The sequence below is a fragment of the Passer montanus genome, unplaced genomic scaffold (genome assembly GCF_014805655.1).
Source record: "Passer montanus isolate IOZ18808 unplaced genomic scaffold, ASM1480565v1 scaffold171, whole genome shotgun sequence".
Lineage (NCBI taxonomy): Eukaryota > Metazoa > Chordata > Aves > Passeriformes > Passeridae > Passer > Passer montanus.
In genome coordinates, this window is record NW_024364382.1 from 212,576 (window position 1) to 230,366 (window position 17,791).

The 17,791-nt window shown below is 63.0% G+C and overlaps 1 protein-coding gene across 10 annotated transcripts in view; it reads right to left on the reverse strand.

Moving 5' to 3' along the window:
• Positions 1-3,481: 3,481 nt before the first annotated feature.
• The window catches only part of STIM1 (stromal interaction molecule 1), a 71,013-nt gene continuing 56,703 nt past the window's right edge, over positions 3,482-17,791 (reverse strand). For 3 of the 10 annotated variants that reach the window (XM_039704256.1, XM_039704255.1, XM_039704259.1), the window contains 3 exons: positions 15,680-15,760; positions 11,565-11,955; positions 3,482-4,353 (listed from right to left, as the gene is read on the reverse strand). In XM_039704256.1, the coding sequence (XP_039560190.1) occupies positions 3,804-4,353; positions 11,565-11,955; positions 15,680-15,760 (1,022 nt within the window). In that variant the 3' untranslated portion in view covers positions 3,482-3,803. Of the gene's footprint in view, positions 4,354-9,195; positions 9,215-11,564; positions 11,956-15,679; positions 15,761-17,791 lie in introns of all 10 variants that reach the window. The other 7 variants (XM_039704260.1, XM_039704261.1, XM_039704258.1 and 4 more) reach the window with 7 other exon arrangements.

The window sequence follows — 17,791 nt, forward strand, 5'->3', positions numbered from 1 at the left end:
CCGCGAGGAGGCAGCCGGCCCTAATGAGTGTTAATGAGCGCTAATGAGCGCCAGGCTAAGGAGGAGCCCTGCAGGGTTCGAATGAACCCCAAGGAGCTCTGACCCCGCAGAGGTCGGGCTGGGCGGGCTCGGGGAATTTCTGCCCTGGGAAATGCGCTTGGGGCTTTCCGAAAGAGGGAACGCTGGGGCTGCGGCAGCGGGCACTGCCCGGGGAGGGTGTGCTGAGACAGGGGAGTGCATGGGCACCGAGGGCACTGGAAACACTGGGATCTGCCGGGGCACATCCCCTGGGATGGCTGCTGTCCCTGTGCCACCACCCACGGCATGGCTGCTGCCCCTGTGCCCTCAGGGGCACATCCCATGGGATGGCTGCTGCCGTCTCTGTGCCATCGCCATCCCCCAGCCCAGCCGATGCCAACCACAGCTCCCAGCGAGTGTTTCACTGTTTGTCCTGGACACGTCCTGGCCCTCAGAGGTGACTCTGGGAGCTGTGCCCAGCTCTGGCCCCTCAGCTTGGGAAGGACCTTGGGACACTGAGCACGGCCAGAGGGGCAGCGAGGCTGGAGAGGGGCTGGGAACACAAACCCTGAGAGGAGCCCTGAGGGAGCTGGGGGTGCTCCCCTGCAGAAAAGGAGACTCAGGGGTGCCCTCCTCACCCTGCCCAGCTCCTGGAAGGTGCCTGTGCTCAGCTGGGGCTGGGCTCTGGCTGCAGCAGCACTGCCACAGCCAGAGCTCACAGCCTGCACTGCACCCAGGGAATCCAGGCTGCAGAGCAGCAAAGAGTTTTTCCAGCCAGGGGATAAAGGTCTGGAATGGCTGCCCGGGGAGGGGGTGCAGTCCCCATCCCTGGGGGTGTTTAACAAAGCCTGGATGTGGCACTGGGGGCCAGGGCTCAGCTGAGCTGCTGGGGCTGGGGGGGGCTCCATGGGCTGGAAGGGCTCTCCCAGCCTGGGCATTCTGGGATTCTGTAACCCACTGCCCACAGAGCTGTCCCATCTCCTGAAGCAGCTTGGGGGTGGCTGCCTGTCCCTGTCCCCATGGCAGTGGCAGTGCCAGGATGTCCCCGGGGTGGATCCACTGTGCCTGTGGACCCAATTCCCATGGCAGAGGACAATGGCAGGGCCCTGGTGCAGGGGGTGAGCTGCAGGGGTGTCCCTCTGCTCTGTCCCCACCGACCTGGCCAGGAACATCCCCAGCAGGCACCAGTGCCCCTCCCCACTGTGCTGGAAGCCTGGCCAGGGCTGCAAGAAGAGAGCAGCAGCCAGCAGCTCGTAAAATAGACTACATGCTTTATTGGATTGAAAAGTTTTATGAAATGACAAAAAACAAAAAACAAAAACCACCTTAAATCAAGAGTTGGCAGATGTGTCAACAGTTGCCGTTTGGTGGATCCCCAACCCCTTCTCCAGAAGCATCCACAGGTCTCTGACACCACAAGCAGCTCCGGCCCCGACCCCGCTGGCCCCGCTCCCGGGGGGCCCCGCCCGTGACAGCAGGGTGCCCACAAATCGGGGTGCCCATGGACTGGGGTGCCCAAGGAATCTGGGCACCCACTAAGCAGGGTGCCCATGAATCGGGGTGCCCATGGATCAGGGTGCCCACAGATTGGGGTACCCACAAATCAGGGTGTCCATGGACTCGGGGTGCCCACAGAATCGGGGTACACACGGATTGGGGTACCCACAAATCGGGGTGTCCATGGATCAGGGTGCCCACAGAATCGGGGTGCCCACGGATTGGGGTGCCCACGGAATCGGGGTGCCCAGCAGCAGCCCCGTTGTGGGGCCGAGCGCGTCCCCCCGTCCCCAGGGAAATGCAGGCACTTAGTCATTGAGAGGAATTTTTCACTTATCCCAAAGCAACAGTGAAATTGTTTTAACTCCCGCCTACGCAACAAAAAACACCTTTGTAGCCCTTCCTGAATTGTCAAGACACAAATATATTACTCTGGCATAAAGCAAGGCCCCGGGGGGCTCTCGGCATCCAGCCCGGCCTCCTCTTCCTCCTCCTCCCCCATCGTGCATCCTCCTCTGCCTCGGCAGGAGCAGCCCCCTGCCCACCCCGGGGACGTGCGGGATGGTGGTCTGGGGACAGAGGGGGTGCTGAGGACAGGGACCCCGGGCTGGGGGGGTCGTGTGGTGCCAGGGAGCCACCTCGAGTGGGGTGGGAGGGGGTTTGGGGGATCCCCTGGCAGCCCTGGCGCTGGGCTCCCCCCTCGGGGCTGGGGCAGGGCTCCCCCCTCGGTGCTCAGCCCCGGGGATGGGGCAGGGCTCACCCTCGGTGCTCAGCCCCGGGGATGGGGCAGGGCTCACCCTTGGTGCCCAGCTCTGGGGCAGGGCTCACCCTCAGTGCCCAGCCCCGGGGCAGGGCTCAGCCCCCAGGACAGCCTCAGCCCTTGCAGGGAGTGGGACTGAGCCGCAGCCGCTGCCCTGAGTGGGGACCCAGCAGTGGCCAGGCTGTGCTGGGGACACGCCGAGGCGAGCCGGGGGCTGTGAGCAGCAGGATGTGACCCACACTGTGCTGAGGGAGGATGGCAGAGCCCTGGGAGTGGCTCAGGATGGACTGAGCCCCGGGTTGGGCTGGCACAGCCAGGGACACCCTGGCGTGTGGCCTCAGGGTGAGGGGACACTGCCTGTGAGCCTCCTGCGTCCCTCGGGGGGCACAGAGCCCCCAGTGCCCACCTGCTCCCGGGGAGGACTCTGTCATGGTCCTGCCAGCCAGGCACAGCCTGTCCCCTGCCCTGGAGAGCCCCGCTGTGTGCTGGTCCCTCCCTCTGGCCCTGCCCAGCCAGGACAGGGGACACGGGACAGACCCTGCTCCGGGGAGCCCCCTCCTCTCCTCTCCGTGTGGATGTGGCAGCTGGACCTGGCTCTGCACCAGCACCCCTCGGGATGGCCCTTCCCTCAATGTCCTTTGTCACCAAGGTCCTTCCCTCATCACCAGGGTCCTTCCCTCACTGTCCCTTGTCACCAAGGTCCTTTCCACACTGTCCCTCGCCACCAGCTGTCCTCACTGTCCCTTGTCACCAGGGTCCTTCCCTTATCACCAGGGCCCTTTCCTCACTGCCCCTTGTCACCAGGGCCCTTCCCTCACTGCCCCTTGTCACCAAGGTCCTTTCCACACTGTCCCTCGCCACCAGCTGCGTCCCCAGGCACGGCGGGTTGGGAGGAGTGCAGGGGGCCGGGGAGGTGCCCGGGGAAGTGAAGCCGGGGCCAGGCGTGTCCCTCCCGTGTCCCCCCGCACGGGCAGAGCGCTGCGGGGACAGCCCCGTCCCCGCCGTGGGCACCGGGAGCGCACAAGTACCGGCAAGGGCAGAGTCCTCCCCTGCTGCTGGGCAGCCAGGGCTGCCCGGAGGGGATCCCCTTCCCAGGGGCGCGGCCGAGGGCCCGGCCTGCAGAAGTGACTCGGAGAAATGCGGGAGAACCGCCACGACCCCAGCGAGCCCGCCCTCAGCCTGTGCAAAAGTCGGAGGAGGCAGGAAAACAAATTAATAACAACGACAGAAAATAAAATAAAATAAAATAAAATAAAAAATAAAACCACATTGAAACCAAACCCAAAGGCCGCGTGGCTGAGCAGAGCAGGAGTAACTGGAAGCCATGCACAGCAAAGCCGGGACCGCAGCGGTCGGAGGGAGGCAGGCAGGGGCGGCTCTTCTCGCGCTTCTCGCCTCGGAGATGAGGAAATAAATAAGTTTAAATAGCTCCTCCCGTGCCGGCGCTGGGGGCTCGGGTGCGGGGCCGCGCTGCGCTCCCGGGGCACGGCCGGCCCGGCCCGGCGGGACGCGTCCGGGGGCTCCCCCCCTACTTCTTGGGCTTCTTGAAGATCTTTAGGGGGAACTTTTTCTTGCTCTGGCCGAGGTCAACCTCGTCGCCCGTCAGGCTGCTGTCCTCGTCCCCCGGGCTCTTCTTGGCGGCCAGCTGCGGGATGCGGGTGTTCCTGGCGCCGCTGGGCCGGCAGTCAGAGATGGGGGAGGGGGTGTCGGGGTCGGTGGAGCTGGGGCTGTGCGACCGCGACGAATCCGAGTGGCTGGGCTTGCCGGCCGTCGGGTGGCTGATCTCCCCCAGGCTGGAGGACTTCTCCATGCCGTGGTTCACCATCATCATCTTCTTCATCACCATGGGGCTCTCGGGCAGCCGCTCCTGCAAGGCCGCCAGGGCGGAGGGCTCCCCGTGCCGGCTGCCGCCGTTGGGGGTGGGCGCGCCGGGGCCCGGGGCCGCGGGGGCAGCCTCCTCCATGGACCTGGTCAGCAGCGTGGGCCGGGCAGCCAGCAGCTTGGGCGCCGAGCTGGGGATACGCTGGTGGTCGCTCAGGTGCGGGATGGAGGAGTCGGAGTCGCAGCGAGTTAAATCTCTGCGGTGGAGAGGGGTCAGAGAGAGGGGTCAGTGCCGGCCCCGCCCGGCCCGGCCCCGAGCACACACGGACGGCAGCAGCGGCTGAGGGGACCCCAGAGACCCCCAGAGGGGCTGCCAGTGAGCCCCTGCTCGCCCGGCCCCGCCTCTGCCCCTCTCTGTGCCCCAGGGCTCACCCTGAGCAGCTCGAGGGAGCCAGGACACGGAACCGGGATGGGATCCATCCCTCCCCATGATCCCAGGGGGATCCCTCAGTCTGGGATGGGATCCATCCCTCCCCACGGATCCCAGAGGATCCCCCAGTCTGGGACGGGATCCATCTCTCCCCATGATCCCAGGGGGATCCCCCATTCTGGGACAGGATCCATCTCTCCCCATGGATCCCAGGGGACCCAAGAGCGCTCCCAGCTTGCCCCGAGCCCAGTGTCCCCCCACATTCCCCGGAGGGTCCCTCAGCCCTTGCCACATCCGTGTGTGCTCCCGCGCCCCCCGAGCCCCCGCCCCTGCCCCCTGCCCGGCTGTGCCAGCCTCTAATCCCGGCGGCAGGAATTAGAGCTTGGCCGTCCCCACTCGAAGCCATGCCCAGCCCTGCTGCACGTGGTTTGTGCCCAGCCTGTGCCTACCGGTGACGGCCAACGCGGCTCCGGAGCCCCTCTGGAGAGCGGCAGGACGAGGGAAATGACAAGTCACAGCTCGCTCTGCCGGCTGTGTGGCTGTGCCCCCCTCCCCAGGGCCCTGTGCCCGTGCTTCCCCAGGGCAGCGGGATGGGCGAGGGGCCCGGCCCTGCCCACGCACAGGAGGGGCAGCGGAATGGAGGCAATGGAGAGGAAAGGAGCCAGGGAAGAGAAGCGAGAGGGGTGGGAAGAGAGGGGAGGTGCTGAGCTGTCCCTCGCCCTGGAGCCCCCCTGATCGCTGCTCCTGGCACAGACCCCTGCACATGGGACACCAAACCTGCCTGGCACTGCACGGAGCCCCCAGAGCATCTCCTGGGGTGCCACCATCACCATCAGCCTGGAGGCAGCTGAGGAGACCGGCAAGACAAGGCAAAACCTCCTCAAGGGAGCTGGAGACATCCAGGGAGAGCTGCGGAATGTTCAGGGATCCCAGCAGGGTTTGGGTGAGAAGGAACCACAAGGACCACCCAGTGCCACCCTGCCATGGCAGGGACACCTTCCCCTGTGCCAGGCTGCTCCAGCCCCAGTGTCCAGCCTGGCCAGATTTCAGGGCCCGTGGAGCTTCTCCCAGCAATCCCAGCTCCTTGTCCCCAGGGCTGCTCCCAGCCCATTGTCCCCAGGCTGTGTTTGTGCTGGGATTGCCCCGAGCCAGGTGCAGGCCCTGCCCTTGGTCCTGCTGAGGCTGGCAGGGTCCCAGCTCTGCAGCCTGTGCAGGTGCCTTGGGTGCCCCATCCCTTCCCTGCAGTGCGTGCCCACAGCAGCAGCTCCGTGTCCCTGCCCTGGATCCCTGTCCCTGGTGATGGTTCCCAGCGCTGGTCCCAGCCCTGGTCTCTGAGGAAGGCACTCCTCCTCACTGCTCTCCACAACACTCTGGAGTCCTGGCTGTGCTGGCACAGGCCCAGAACGTTCTCCTCGTGCTGGAACAAGAGCATTTCATCAAGAGAACCCAGGGAACAAAGCCTCCTCCAGCAGCTCCAGGGAACAGAGGAAAAGGGATCCTGTGGGTGCCTGGCATTCAGCCCTGGATCTTCTGGGGGAGCCCAGCGGTGCAGAACACCTCAGCTCTGCTCTCCCCAGCAGCACAGAGCCCCGGGCAGCGCTGGCATTGTCCTTGTCCTCGCAGGGAGCCCAGGTCATTCTGAGTGAGCAGCTGGAGCCCCCCCAAGGGACACGAGGGCCATCAGCACACGTGTGGAGCCACCGAGCTCCCAGGGCCACCAGCAGATACTGCAGAAGGTCACTGTCATGGCTGGTGGCCCACGGCTGTCACTGGGGTAACTGGGATAACTGGGAACAGCAGCAGCCAGGGAACAGTGGGGCTGAACTCGGGGTTTTGGGGCTGACCCCCAAAACATGGGCACACCCCTGGGCTGGCACACCTCGGGATGCTGCCAGTGCCCTCAGAGAGAATGTCACTGCCATGGCAGCCTCCAGCTCTGTCAGGAATTCAGGAATCTCCTGCCCTTCCCAAATGTTGCTACTCATGCCTTGCCACACCTGCAAAGGGGAATTCCTGCTGGGAACTCCTGCCTGGACACTCCTCTCCCAGGGAAGGTGGAGAAGCCCTCACCTGCACATGCTGAGAACACCCACTCAGGGGTTCATTTCCTCCACAAATCCCTGAGCGTGCCCCTTTCCAGGAGCACAGAGCAGCCTTTGGCTGCAGGGCTGGCACCAGCCCAAGGCCGGGAGTGGCAGAGCTGCAGGAGCGAGGCTGTGGGGCAGAGCCTTGGCACAGGGACGGTGCTGCGCAGAGCCAGGCTCAGGCCAGGCAGGGTGGGATCCTGGCAGGAATGCAGTGCCCACTCTGCACTCACGGAGCAGCTGGGAGAGCCCCGAGGGACCCGGGTGCCCTGGCTGGGGATGGGGTACCCCCTCCCTTCAGGCAGTGTCCCAGCTCCACCACAGAATCTTCTTTTCCAGGAAATCAGCCCGTCCCTTCTGGCTGCCACGATCCCACGGGGAGAGATCCGGGCGAGGGTCGGTGACATAAATCCTTTCACACAGCCAGAGGGCAGCAAATACAGCAAAACTGGATTTTCCTTCAACTGAGGAGACTCCAAGGATGTGTGAAGAGGGCGAGTGTTCCTTGCTGGGCTCCAGAGCTGCTCCCTCTCCTCAGGCCCGGCAGGTTCCAGTGCAGCAGGGACCAAAGCAGCCCTGCAGCCGGTGCAGAAAGCAATGCCAGCAGATGGAGATCCATGCTCTGCTCCAGGAGGATCTGCCCGGGGAGCAGACGCTGGGAACCCGATCCCAGGACAGCTGGTGCCACAGCACGGGGGGTGGGCAGGGCCTCGGTGACACCACAGCCACTGTGTCACCTCCTGGGACGCTCTGGCTGAGCACAGGGTCGGTGTCCCTGCTCCTGGGGTGGCTGTTCCCTGGATCCTCAGCCCTGGAGTGGGTTCCACCCTGGGAGCCCCAGTTCATCCCTCTGGGCTCATCCAGGGGACTGAAGGAGCTGATGGTCAAGAGCAATTCCCAAATATTCCCACTCTGCTCATGCACAACCTCTCCAGCTGTAAATCAGGAATATATTCCTGAAGGGCACAGGGAAGAGCTGAGCTGGTGACAGCAGCAGCAGTGCCCACCCTGCTGTGCCAGGCTCACAGCACACACCCACCACGCCAGGGACAATCCAAGGGACACCTGGCACAGGCACAGGGACCTCCTGCATTCCTACTGGGATGATTCTGGGAGCTGAGCACCAGTGGCCAGGAACTTCTGGGATTTTCTTCAGCCCCAAATGAGCCCTTTCCTGGTGGTTCCCACAAGGAAGTGCACAACAGCGGGACAGCATTCCTGGGATCACAGTGGCTGGGTCAGAGGCAGCCAGGGCAGTGGACACTCCTGAGTCCATGCCAGGACAAGGGGGAGGAAAGAGCATTCCCAGGACACTGCCACCATCCCGGATGAGGCTCAGCAAGGCCTGGCCTGTATCCCACTGATCTCCATGCGGATTATGCTCCTGAACTGCTCCAGCACACTTTCAAGAGGAAAAGCTATCCCAGGACAGGCTGGCCTTGATGGGATCCCAGGAAGGGATCAGAGGAAGTGTTTTTGTGGAGCAGCAGGAGCCCCTGACAGCTCATTCCTCCTGGAAACCACAGAGCAGCAACTGGACAGGGAAATACCTGAGAGCCCGAGCCTTCCTCCATGCCAGCAGTGCTCCCTGCTCTTTTCCATGGATCCAGGCACTCCAGCACCTCCACAGTGACCCTGCCCAAGGCAGGATGGATCTGCTTCCTCCTGGCCCCCTCCCACCCCACCAGGACCCACCTGAGCCACGAGGGAGGGAGGGAGGGAGGGAGGGTGAGGAGATGGGGATGGTGAACAAAAGAAGCAGAGAGCAAAGCATGGAATAAGGAAAGCCTGGAGTACAGGAAGCTGGGAGTGCAGGAGGAGCAGGGGAGGAGCAGGAGGATGGAGAACAAACACCTGTTTTTCCCCAGCCCTGCAGCCCACAAGGGATTTCTCTGGGTGTCCCCACTGGGGTCCAGCCTGGCACGGCCCAGGAGCTGCCCTGGGTGTGCAGCAGCAGGCACAGAGCCCTGGCTGCCCCGGGTGTGCAGCAGCAGGCACAGAGCCCTGGCTGCCCTCGGTGATTTCTCTGGGTCACCCCGCCCGGGCTGCCTCGGGCACGGGTCTCTGGCTGCCCTGGGTGTGCAGCAGCAGGCACAGAGCCCTGGCTGCCTCGTCCCTGTGTGTCTGGCTGCCCTGGGTGTGCAGCAGCAGGCACAGAGCCCTGGCTGCCTCGTCCCTCTGTGTCTGGCTCCTGAGCACCCCTGGCTGCCGGGCTCCGTGTGTGTGGCACCAGGACCAAGGCTTCTCTCAAGGCAAAGTCCCAGATTTGCTGTGGGGCTGGGCTTGGCGCAGCCTCAGCGCACACCCAGCAGCAGCTTCCTCCCTTCCACCCTGCCAGAGCTGTGAATTACTCATTTCCCTGCATTCCTGACTCTCTCCCTTCCCTGAGCTTTGGCTGCCGCCTCCCTTCCTGCTTGGAGAAGGGCCTGGGCACGGGCATGTGGTGCTCCATGCCCATCTCCGTGGGCTTTTATGCACCTGAGGCAGGCACTGGCAGCAGAAACCCTTGTGCACACAGCCCCCAGCCCCTCTCCCCCCGGGGACCCCCCGATCCCGCAGCCGCCTCGGCCCGGACCCGCTCTGACCTTATTGGCGCCGGATCCTCTGAAGCCAATTGCAAAAGAGAAGCAGAGAGTGAGGAGCTGAGGGAGAGGCTCCCTGCCAGGATAACCCCAGCAGGACCCCGGAGACAGCCGTCCCCAGCCTCGCTCCTCGGGGCAGCTCCTTGGAGATGTTTCTCCTGCGAGCTCTGCCCAGCCTTGGCTCTGCTGGGTGCGGGAGAGCCCAAAGAGCTCCAGCAGCCCCGCTGCCAGGATGGCACACTCCTCCCACCACGGGAGCCAGGACTCTGCTCTGCTCCTCCCTGAAGGCCTTTCTGAGGCTCCCCGTGGGCTGCCTCACCCCAGGAGGCTGAGGGATGGCAGGAAAGGCTCCGGGAGCGGGGCCATCAAGGAGGGGCAGCAATCCATCGGCGCCTTTGGGGGTGCATCAAAGCAGGGCCTGCTAGTGATGCAGCTGGACAAAACAACCATCAGCACGCCACGAACCCACAGCCTCGGGCACCCTGCTCCTCATTTCTGCTGCTGGGCTGAGCAGGGACGATGAGGTGAGGCAGGGAACTGCCTGCTGAGCTGCAGCTGGAGCAAGTCCTGGCTGGGAGGTTCTGACTCCATCCCTTCCCCTGCACCACCAGCCAGGCTCAGCCACGGGAGCAGGGACAGGACACTGCTGCTGGCACCCAGCGGTGACCAGCTGGGCTCTGACCAGGGCAGGCCCCACTTATTCCCTCCTCTGGCACCATCCCTTCCCTTCCTGGGGTCCCCACACTGGACTCCATTTCCCTCTGCCACTCTCAGGGGGTCTGCAGGGACCCAGGCTTTGTCCTGGGCAGGCATTCACGGGCCTCGGTGGAAATAAATCACGTTTAAACAGCTGGTTTGGACACAGGACATGAGCCCCAGGCTGCCAGGATGAGCCCTCCCTCCTGCAGAGCCAGGCAGGCAATGGAAGCAGGGACCAGCAGCATTCCCAGCTCTTACCAGTCCAATTGGGACAGCTGCAATTGAGCTCCCACTGGTAGGAGTTAATTAATTACACTGCCTCTCATCATCCCCAACCAACCATTACTGAATTGACTGAGATGCTGCTCTTTAATTCTCCACTGAGGAGCAGGTGCAGGAATTCCTCCCTCAGTATTCCAGACTCCAGAACATGCCTGGGGCTGCTCAGCTTGGAGACACACGGGGCAGGGAGGGGGTGCAACACCCAAACCAGAGACTGAGCAAGGCCAGGAGAGACCCCAGCACCCGAGGGCAGAGGGACCCACAGGTAAGGGACAATGGGACATCGTGCTGGGATGGGTGAAGATGTGGTGACTGGGAATGTTTCCCTGCCTGGAGAAATGATGGTGGAAGGACATCTCCCCTCTCCCCTGCCTCACCCAGAGACTTCCAGCCTCCTCCCAGCAGCCTGCTCCCCAGTACTGAGGATCAGCAGGCTGGCTGTAATTTTGCCATGGAGAAAGCATGGGACAGAGATGGAATGACCTGGCAGGGACAGGATTCCCTGGTCCATCACAGCCTGCACCGAGTGCCTGGGACAGCTGAGGCCACGAGCACAGATCCCAGTGCCCCAGGGGGATCCCACAGGGACACAGCACCCTGGGGCTGGCTGCACCCCTGACCCTGTGGCACCAGGACGTGTGGGGTGTCACCTGGGTGACAGCCACCCCAGGAGCCTGATCCTGTGCTTGGGACACACAGCACTCCTGTCAGGGAGCACCAGGCAGGATTCCTGCTCCTCCCTCACCAGCACCATGCACTGGGACAGCTCTGGCACTGAGGCACGGAGGATAAGCAGTCCCTAGGATGTACCAGGGATCCAGCTGAAAGGGACCAAGCTAAAGCCAACAAAAGCAGCTCCAGCTCCCTCCTCAGACACTCCCTAGCCAAAACACCCCCACTCCTCATCCCTACCAGCCCAGAGGCAGAGTCACTCTGGAACACATTCCTGAACTGCCACTCTAGCACCTCTGAAAACCATCCCAGATTTCTCCAGCTGCCACCTCGTGGTCCCCACCCATCATGTTCCCTTTGCAATCCGCTTGTGAGGACCCCAGGGAGGTCCAGGCTTCAAAGCAGCTCAGGTCTGGTGATCAGTTCTGTTACCTCCCCACATCCCCTCGTTCAGGGAATGCTGAGCACCTGGGAATTCTCATTTGCTCACTGCAGTAGAACAACAGCAGAGCACCTCGGGAGCTCGTGGGCGTGGGGATGGCCCACGGAATCCTCCTTAGAGGCTCAGGAGAGCAGCAGAAGGAACAAAAGTGGATAAATCACGGAACAAAGGCCCAAAAGAACAGGGCAGGAGGAACGTGAGAGAAAGAGCACCCCAGCAAGCACCAGCTCTGAGGCACGGCAGGCAGGAGGCAGCTAGAAAAGAAACAGCAATATACCCAAAGCTCCCAGTGCGACAGCGAACTCCAGAGGTGACATCAGGAGGGGGCAGGTCGGGGATGGAATCCATCTGGAGGAAATAAGAGGTGGTGTGATGGTAATAGATAGGGTGGACATGGCAAGCAGGAGCAGGTGCGGTGGTGGTGGATGAGGAGCAGGAGGTGGAGGAGGTGGAGGCAGGCGATGGGCTGGAGCCGGGCAGGTCGGAGCTGAAGGACTGTCCGGAGGTGAGGCTGTGCATTCGGCGCAGGGACACTCGGCCCGCCCGCAGCGGGGCCACGGGGCCTGCCTCGGGCTGCCCCGGCACGAGACTCTCTACCAACCTCTGCGATCCGTGGCCGTGCTGCGGCTCCACCAGGCGCTGCCGGACTGTGCTGGGCAAGGCCGGAGCTGCAACGACACACGGGGACAGTGAGGGCACGGCCCGGCCTGCGGAGCTCCGCCGGCAGAGAGTGAGGGCACGGCCCGGCCTGCGGAGCTCCGCCGGCAGAGAGTGAGGGCACGGCCCGGCCTGCGGAGCTCCACCGGCAGAGCGAGGGCTCGGCTTGGCCTGTGGAGCTCCACCAGCACAGAGCGAGGGCTCGGCTCGGCCTGTGGAGCTCCACCAGCACAGAGCGAGGGCTCAGCTCGGCCTGCGGAGCTCCGCCGGCAGAGAGCGAGGGCACGGCCCGGCCTGCGGAGCTCCGCCGGCAGAGAGTGAGGGCACGGCCCGGCCTGCGGAGCTCCGCCGGCAGAAAGAGCATGAGGGCACGGCCCGGCCTGCGGAGCTCCGCCGGCAGAGAGTGAGGGCACGGCCCGGCCTGCGGAGCTCCGCCGGCAGAGAGTGAGGGCACGGCCCGGCCTGCGGAGCTCCACCGGCAGAGCGAGGGCTCGGCTTGGGCTGTGGAGCTTCACCAGCACAGAGCGAAGAGTGAGGGCACGGCCCGGCCTGCGGAGCTCCGCCGGCAGAGAGTGAGGGCACGGCCCGGCCTGCGGAGCTCCACCGGCAGAGCGAGGGCTCGGCTTGGCCTGTGGAGCTCCACCAGCACAGAGCGAGGGCTCGGCTCGGCCTGTGGAGCTCCACCAGCACAGAGCGAGGGCTCAGCTCGGCCTGCGGAGCTCCGCCGGCAGAGAGCGAGGGCACGGCCCGGCCTGCGGAGCTCCGCCGGCAGAGAGTGAGGGCACGGCCCGGCCTGCGGAGCTCCGCCGGCAGAAAGAGCATGAGGGCACGGCCTGGCCTGCGGAGCTCCACCAGCACAGAGCGAGGGCTCAGCTTGGCCTGTGGAGCTCCGCTGGCCGAGAGAGTGCAAGACTCGGCTGGCCCATGGAGCTCCACCAACAGAGAGCGAGGGCATGGCCCGGCCCGCGGAGCTCCGCCGGCAGAGAGCAAAGGCTCAGCTCGGCCTGTGGAGCTCCGCCAGCAGAGAGAGCGAGGGCACGGCTTGGCCCGCGGAGCTCCGCCAGCACTGGCACTGCCCCGCTGGCACCATGAGAGCAGCACCACCCCACTGGCACCATCCCCACCCCACTGGCACCACCACCACCCCACTGGCACCGTGCCACCGTCCCAGTCCCACTGACACCATCCCAGCAGCACCATCCCGCTGTCCCTGTGCCACCAGCACTGTGCCACCTCGTGCCAGCAGTTAAGGCCTGTTTAATGCAGAAGCAGCTTTAAGCTGGTGCTGAACATGCTGGATTAATGCCCAGCCCATGGAAAACTCCAGCACTGCTGATGTAGGTGCCTCTGAACACCTTATCTGAGCATCTTGCCTGACGCAGACAGTGATTCACCCCACCTGGAGCCACCACCCGGCTCCTGGAGAGCCAAGAACTGGGCACTTCCAGGGCCATTCCACCCTCACAGACTCCTCATGGCCCTGTCCTACTGCCTGGGTGGGACCTGCACAGCCCAAAGCTGGAGCCCAGGTGAGCAGGTCAGTGTTGGCACCTGAAGCTCCGCTCCCAGAGCTCAGCTCTGCTCGGCTCACTGTGCAGGGGCAGCACCAGGAGCAGAGCCCTGGCAGCATGGAATCATACAGGGATTGGGTTGGGAGGGACCTTAAAGATCATCTCTTCCCAGCCCTGCCATGGCAGGGACACCTCACATTGTGCCAGGCTACTCCCAACCCCAGTGTCCAGCCTGGCCTTGGGCACTGCCAGGGATCCAGGGCCAGTTCCCTGGCTGGTTGAAAATATTGGGATTGAGGATATTGGGCAGAAATTGTTCCCTGGCAGGGTGGGCAGGGCTGGCACAGGGTGCCCAGAGCAGCTGGGGCTGCCCCTGGATCCCTGGCAGTGCCCAAGGCCAGGCTGGGCACTGGGGCTGGAGCAGCCTGGCACAGTGGGAGGTGTCCCTGCCATGGCAGGGGTGGGATGGGATGAGTTTAGGGTCACTCCCAGCCCACACTTTCTGGGATTCATGCCTGATTCCTCCATGCCTGACTGGTGACTCTGGCCCCAGAGTGGCCTCACCTGCTCCCAGCCTGTTCCATGGTCACTGGGACTGATCAGAGACCCTCAGCCTGAGAAATATTCTCCTCTGGTTGCCAATTCCCCTTGGTTGGGGGAACCACATGGGAATGTCCTCTGGAGCCCCAGCAGCAGTTCCTGAATTCAAAGCTCCCCGGGATCTCTCCAGCCCTGCGGTCACACCTGGCTGGAAGTGGAGCCCAGCAACCCCTGAGCAGCTGCCTGCACCCCACACCTGCCCCCAGGGTCACCCCCAGAGCCAGGGGAGGCCCCTTCACCTGCCTGGAGCCTTGGGAATGCTCCCTCCCTCAAGGAAAGCAGGATCCCAGGGCTGCAGCCCATCCCCAGCCAACCAGGCTGGCTTTATCCCATCCCCCTGTGCCATTCCACACAAGATGATCTCCTTTGGCAGGAGATAAGGTGTTCAGGATTGCTCAGGATTTCTTATGTGCATAAGAAATTAATGTACAAATGGGTTAAAAAGATGCAGAGACAGGAAAGCTCAGAAATGGAGGAGGAGGAGAGCTCCTTTGGGAATGGAAGAACCAGCAATCCCTGCTCTGGAAAATCCCAGCTGGGCACAGAGAGCTCCTCTGGCGGAACGACTCGGGACTGAAAGATCCACAAGGACATATTTCCAGTGGAAGAAGGAATAAGAAGGAATAATTCTGGCAACTTGGCTGTTTGCACAGCCCCAAGGTTAATCCCAGTCTTTCCCACTGCTCCTTGCTCCCTACAGTGCCCATCCATGAACTTGGAATTTTACACCATTGCAAGATTTTTTAAATTCAGCTCGAGCAGCAATTCCAATTTGGGAATCTCATTGTGGAGGTTCACAGGGATCTGACTGCAGAGTAACTCACTGGGGTGATGGGTTTCTGCTACAGGTTTCTTTTTCCCTTGGGCCAAGCTTTTTCCCCTAAGGAGTCCCCATTTTTTCCTGGTGTTCCATCCTTCATTTCCCAACTCAGAACTTCCCACCTTCATGCTCTCCTTCTCCAAGACTTACTTTAAGCAATGAGCTCTGGAGCAGAGGCTGGGACTTTGCTTCCCAGACCCACCACTTCCCTCCAGACACGTTTTACCAACACTGCCCAAATTCCCTGCCCAAGGAAAAGCCCCCCCTGCTCGAGGCTGGCACGTCCACCTGCTCTGTCCCACAGCAGACGGGGCTCGGCCATGCTCCAAGGGGGAGGATTCCAAAGGAAGCCAAGGCCTGGAGGCTGTGTGCCATCCCCAGGGAGAGGTTTCCCCGAGGGTGGCACTGCTCAGGTTATTTGGGGATTCTGGGGGAACACAGCACCAGCAGCACCTGTGGGGAGGGATGGGGCAGAGGGAAGGAGGTGGGATGGGACAGGGAATGCTGTCACCTCCTGCTGGCCTCACCGGGTCCTTCACCTCCACCTCAGGGGTAAAAGGGAGTGAGTCCAGCCCCCCAGACTCCCTAGCTGCCCCCAGGAGCACGTGGGAGCTGCAGCTGAGATTCTTCTTCATCCCACCAGACTCTTCCCGGGGTTAGTGCGGGTGCCGATGGCTCAGTGAGGACAGACACATTCATTAGTTCCCGTGCCAGAAAGATGGAAAATTGGTGGATGTATTTTAGTCCAGAAAAGGGCCAGAGGGCAGAATTAAAAAAATGAAAATAAATTGAAGAGAACCAAACCAGGGTATTTCCAGAGGGACTGGTCCTCCGAGGACAGCGAGGAGCGGTCGCTGAACCTGCGCCCGAAAAGCCAGGCTGCATCTGGGGGGCAGCCAGGTGGGACAGGAGAGAGAGAGAGGGGATTTACTGGGGGAAGCACCACGGGGCCTCAGCAACACACCTGGCCAGGAGAAACTCGGCACTGCCCTCCCGAGGCAGGCTTTGCACACAAAGGAAGAAAATCCTACAGGGAAAGGCTGCCTTGCTTTGGGAATGGGAGTGCCCAGTGCCTGCTACGGCTGGATCACCTGCAGGGAGGAGGGGGCAGGCGGGTGGGCAGCTGGGCACACAGCTGGGCAGCAGGGTGGGCAGGCTCTCTGCCCAGCTCTGGGATGGTGGAACTGGAAGTTCTCCCTGGAAATGCCTCCCTCGAGGTGTCTCAGTGCCAAAAGCTGAGGCTGAAGCCGGGGCTGGAGGCTCACACCTGGGCCAGCTCAGGTCCTCAGGTGTCCCCTGGGACTGCCCAAGCATCCCTGCCATCAGTGCCCAGGGCTTTATCACAGATGTCCAGCTCGATTCTGAGGGTGACTGGTAATGAGAAGAAGAAGGATGCCTCCACTCCCTGAAGCTTTAATGTCCCCAGGCACAGCTGACCCCACAAAGTGTGGCTCCAGCCCCCATCTCTGCAGAGCCCTGGGAACACACAGGTACCTCTTCCTCCTGCACTACCCAAAGCCTCCAAGCCCTGCCTCGCCCTGGCCCCTGCCCTGAGCCCCCTCAGCACCTGCCCTAGGCCTCCCCCAGGCTGAGGGGACGTGGGCCTGGCACACAGGGCACCTCCTGCAGCACACAGTGCCAGCCTGAGACCCTTCTGCCCCCCCAGACAGCCCTGGCTTGGATTACACTGTGCAGTGCCCAGAGCAGCTGGGGCTGCCCTGGATCCCTGGCAGTGCCCAAGGCCAGGCTGGACACTGGGGCTGGAGCAGCCTGGCACAGGGGAAGGTGTCCCTGCCATGGCAGGGCTGGCACTGGGTGGGAGTTAGGTCCTTCCAAGCCAATCCACTCTGTGATTCCATGATTCCATGACAGTGCCTGGATCAGGGTGCTGTGCCCTGCCAGGTGCTGCTCCTGTGTCCCCAGCCCTGTCCCTGCCCTTCAGCTCTCTCAGTCCCTGGTGCAGCACCCAAGGGGAAACCGTGTGGAAAATGTCCTTTTGGGAGCAGCAAGGCAGGACTTGGCCAAGGGGACACTGGGATAATCCCTTTTCCTGTCCCACTGCCATGTCTAGCCATGCCTTTGGTTGGGTTTTTGGTAAATGCTTAAATCACTGAGCTGACCAGAACAGCACAGATAGAATGAGCTGATGGCTAACAATTCCTAAAGCACCAGCCATGCTGGGATTACCAGGCTCCAAACAAGCCCAGCAGTGGGGCCTGGCCTGTTGGGGATGCTCCTGAGCCAGCTGTGGTCTTTGGGCATGGAAACCTCAACTTGGATCAATGATTCCCTCCTGATGCAGGTGAACTACAGATCCAGCTCTGCTCTGTGCCACAGCCCCCAGCCCCAGCCGACACAGCCCCCATTCCCAGGGAGCCCCTTATTCCCAGGGAGCCCCCAGAGCCCCCATTACCAGGGAGCTCCCCTATTCCCAGGGAACCCCCCAGTTCCAAGGAGCCCCCAGAGCCCCCATTCCCAGGGAGCTCCTCCATTCCCAGGGAGCTCCTCCATTCCCAGGGGGCTTCCAGAGCTCCATTCCCAAGGAGCCCCCAGAGCCCCCACTTCCAGGGAGCTCCTCCATTCCCAGGAAGGCTCCAGAGCCCCATTCTCAGGGTGCTTCCAGAGTCCCCATTCCCAGGGAGCTCCTCCATTCCCAGGGGCTTCCAGAGCCCCCATTACCAGGGAGCTCCCCTATTCCCAGGGACCCCCTCCCAGTCCCAAGGAGCCCCCAGAGCCCCATTCCCAGGGAGCTCCTCCATTCCCAGGGGGCTTCCAGAGCCCCATTCCCAGGGGGCTTCCAGAGCCCCCATTCCCAGGGGGCTTCCAGAGCCCCCATCCCAGGGAGCTCCTCCACTCCCAGGGACTTCCCCCCAGTCCCAAGGAGCCCCCAGAGCCCCCCATTCCCTGATTCCCAAG